The following is a 3,789-nucleotide window of genomic DNA, read 5'->3' as shown; positions in this document are numbered from 1 at the left end:
TCAAGAAGCAAGACCATCATAGAGACATACATGTCCATAACCATAAGATATCGTTATTCATAAATGATACAAAGTTAGAAATTTAAAAAGCAAATCCAGAGAGAAAGAAAGCATCCTGAACTTTACACATACAAATGAAAAGTACTTTCTGTTTCTACTCCTTTTTTTCTTCACTGACATGGGAATACCCTGCTGCACATCTTCACGCACGCACGCATAATCCCCACCTCATAAATTCATACACACTCTCTCTTGCAGAGGCGACAAACATAACAAGACATCACACCCACTATTTAATATCTTCATCCAAATCCACCATTAACTCAACGGTTCTTCATCACTTCTCTCCAAACATCAATGTTTGTTTGTTGAGTTCTCTTTTCATGGATCAGTTTTTCACTCAATTGTTTGACAACTCTCAACTGCCACCTGGGTTCAAGTTCCACCCTACCGATGAAGAACTCATCTCATGCTACCTCCTCCGGAAAGTTCTCGACGGATCCTTCACCTGCCGGGCCGTTGCCGACGTTGATCTCAACAAATGCGAACCATGGGAACTTCCTCGTAAGTTTGTGTGTTGTTGTTTCTACTTGTAAAGTTTAGTATTTGTTGCATATTGGTATATATATAAGCTTAAAACTTAATTATATCTACATATACATATATATTTACCCTTAATCAAGTGATCTAGTAGTTTGATACTTGTTTTCCTTGTAAGTTTTTTTTCACATGTAAAATAGGGTTTAAATGAGCCAAGCCGAGCGACTAGCCTCGAGCAGTCGAGCCTAGCTCATGATTTAATACATGAGAGCATGAGCCTGGCTCGGTTCGAGCTCTATCTCTTAAGCTCAAACAGTAAACAGTTTGTGAAGCTTTAGTTCGTCTTGTTTTACTTATTAGTTAAGCAGTTGTGAGAACTAATTAGAGAACTCGGCCTTACGAAAGGTTTTTTCAAAAACAAATTTTACCAAAAATCCTAAAAAAAAATCAACTCTTCCAAAAACGCAGCCATCACTTTTTACAGTTGTTGTAAGTGGCCGCAAAACACCATTTCAAAAAAAAAAAAAAATTACGGCAATTTGCTAAACATTTTAATCTAGGGTGTGAAAAAATAAGGGCAAAACTCGCACGGGAAGACTGAGTTCTCTAAGTTATCACAACTCAGAGTGGTTTTCCCTCAATCTTGATCCTAGATATATTATTTAGTTATTTTAATCATCATATATATAATAATAGTTATCATAATAATATATATTAAATATTAAATACTAATTGTATAAATAAAAAACTCATTTAGCCTTGTAAATCGGCTCAAACACTCAGTAAGTGAAATTTGGGCTCATTTGTTAAACAAAATTATTTTTAAGCTTGGGTTTCAATTGACCTTGACTGAATTCGAGCTTTTAGCGAGTAAAGAGTATCTTAGCTCGTTACATCCATACCTGTAAAGCTTATTATTTTAGCCTATTAATATAATAATAATAATAATAATAATAATAATAATAAGTTGATTTTGGTGATGAAACAGAAAGGGCGAAAATGGCGGGAAAAGAGTGGTATTTTTTCAGTATGCGTGACCGGAAGTACCCAACAGGACTGAGAACAAACCGGGCGACAGCCGGCGGTTACTGGAAAGCAACCGGAAAAGATAAGGAGGTTTATAGTTCAAAGACTTCATGTTTAGTGGGGATGAAGAAAACCCTAGTGTTTTATCGAGGTAGGGCTCCTAAAGGAGAGAAAACCAACTGGGTTATGCATGAATATCGCCTTGAAGGCAAATTTGCTTACCATTTTCTCTCCAAAACCTCCAAGGTACAACACATTATTGTCCGGTTAACTTTATTATCATCTTTTTCAAAGTAATCTCTGATAATACTTTAGAGATACGGTGTAATTAATCTGCTTGTGAGAGAAGTAGACTTTCCATAAACCAGTTAAAAAAATTCATCCATAAACCAAATCATTCATTTTAACTCCACCAATTTTCTAAAAGAAAAATAACTAGTATTTAGACCCATGCTTTACAGGGCTCATGCTTTTCTCTAAAGTACACGTAAAAATACACGTAAAAATGTTGAACCATGCACATGCATTGCAATGTGTTAATTCGTAAAAATATAATCAAAACGTAAAACATAGAAAAAAATAACTAAGTCGACTTAGAACCCACACACTGTGATCGGCAATTAAACCGTTAAAAGAATAATGTAAAAACGTTGGACCACACACGTGCGTTGGATCGTGTTAACTCATAAAATTTAGGACGAAACATAAAACTAAAAATTTGTAAAAGACGACTTAGAACCCACACACTGATCGGCCGTTAAACCGTCAAAAGAATAATGTAAAAACGTTGAGCCATACACGTGCGTTGGATCGTGTTAACTCATAAAATATAGGACGAAACGTAAAAATAAAAATTTGTAAAAGATGGAAAGCGTAAAGTACCATAGTGCGTAAAGTACCATAGTTGATAGTTGAAAGTAGAAAAGTGTTTGGGTAAAAAAGAAAAAATATTTTTTTGACTTGAAAAAGAAGAAAAGTATAATATTACCTCACAACAACCAAAACTTGATAAATAATATATAGTTAATTAATTAATATAATGCTCTAAATAAACATGTATTAGGTTTTTAGTCACACATAAAAAGACATGTATTTTTTTAAGAAACACCATTAATCATTATGAATTTTTGATGTTTGCTTGTACTTGATAAATAGGATGAATGGGTGCTCTGTCGAGTATTTCAGAAGAGTAGCTCAGGCGGGAACCATCGTTCAGGGACGAAACGTGTATCCAACTCCTACCAAGAAGTCAACTCTTCGACGTCGTTTTCCCTCCCACCGCTTCTCGAACCGTCGTACACCTCCGCCACATCAGCATACGCCGGTGACTCCTACGACAGCAACGCTGCCTCAAAAGAGCACGTGCCCTGTTTCTCCACTGCCTCAATCTCCCAATCTATTTTGGACCTTCCCCCGCTGCCTATCTCAGCCTCCACATTCGCCAGCGCCGCCGTGAACGTGGGCGTCGCAGCCTTCCCTCAGCCACCGGTTCTTGAAGACGGTGCAATGTTCAACGATGGGAACATGTTCGGCGGGAACTGGACGCCGGCAGAAGAGATTCAGAAGCCAGGGCCCACTGAGTTGGATTGCATCTGGAGCTTCTAATCGGAAATCTATGATAGTAGCATGAATATATTATTTATTATGCATTTATGTGTTGTATGTTGTATGAGATTTTAGGCTTGTAGGATGTTGATGGATGATCTATATTTTAGTGTACCTTTTGTTTCAAGCATTATGGTTTATTGTTACGAAATGGGAACCTGGGATAAAGGGTGTTTGTGTAATTAAGTTGGGTATTCGTATTTGTTTTGATAAGATGGGTTTGTTACTGGCCAGACAGTATTGAAGGCGAAATCAGGCAAGGTCGCTAAACACGAGAAAACTTGTTTAGAGAATCAACACGTGTTTAATCTTTTTGCTTTTGATACTTTTGGTTCCCTAGCCCCAGAGGCTATGGATTTCCTGAACAGGGTCTAGCAGGTCGTGAATAGTAATGTCTCGACCCGTAAGAGTCGCTTCGTCTTTGGTAGGATTGATTTTGCAATTCAAAAGGGGATGCGGCGCAACTTGTTGTCCGTTTACTTGTTATTTTTTTTTTTTTATTTTGTAATTTGTTGGTTTGGCACTTTTATGTTTTTAGATTAACATATGAGAAGAATACAGAATATCAATAAAAGTAATAATATGTTTTCAAGTTTTGATACTAAATTGTGTTTAAAT

The 3,789-nt window shown here is 36.6% G+C and overlaps 1 protein-coding gene across 1 annotated transcript; it reads left to right on the top strand.

The window, feature by feature from the left end:
- Positions 1 to 249: 249 nt before the first annotated feature.
- Positions 250 to 3,412, top strand: LOC110885707 (protein CUP-SHAPED COTYLEDON 2). The gene is made up of 3 exons (XM_022133412.2): positions 250 to 564; positions 1,529 to 1,812; positions 2,722 to 3,412. Exons 1-3 carry the CDS (start codon positions 384 to 386, stop codon positions 3,169 to 3,171), a joined length of 915 nt encoding a protein of 304 aa, XP_021989104.1. The 5' UTR covers positions 250 to 383; the 3' UTR covers positions 3,172 to 3,412.
- The last annotated feature ends 377 nt before the right edge of the window (positions 3,413 to 3,789 follow it).

This window comes from Helianthus annuus, chromosome 10, assembly GCF_002127325.2.
Source record: "Helianthus annuus cultivar XRQ/B chromosome 10, HanXRQr2.0-SUNRISE, whole genome shotgun sequence".
Taxonomy (NCBI): Eukaryota; Viridiplantae; Streptophyta; class Magnoliopsida; order Asterales; family Asteraceae; genus Helianthus; species Helianthus annuus.
Note: the sequence above shows the minus strand (reverse complement) of the source record. Positions and strands in the feature narration are given on the sequence as shown.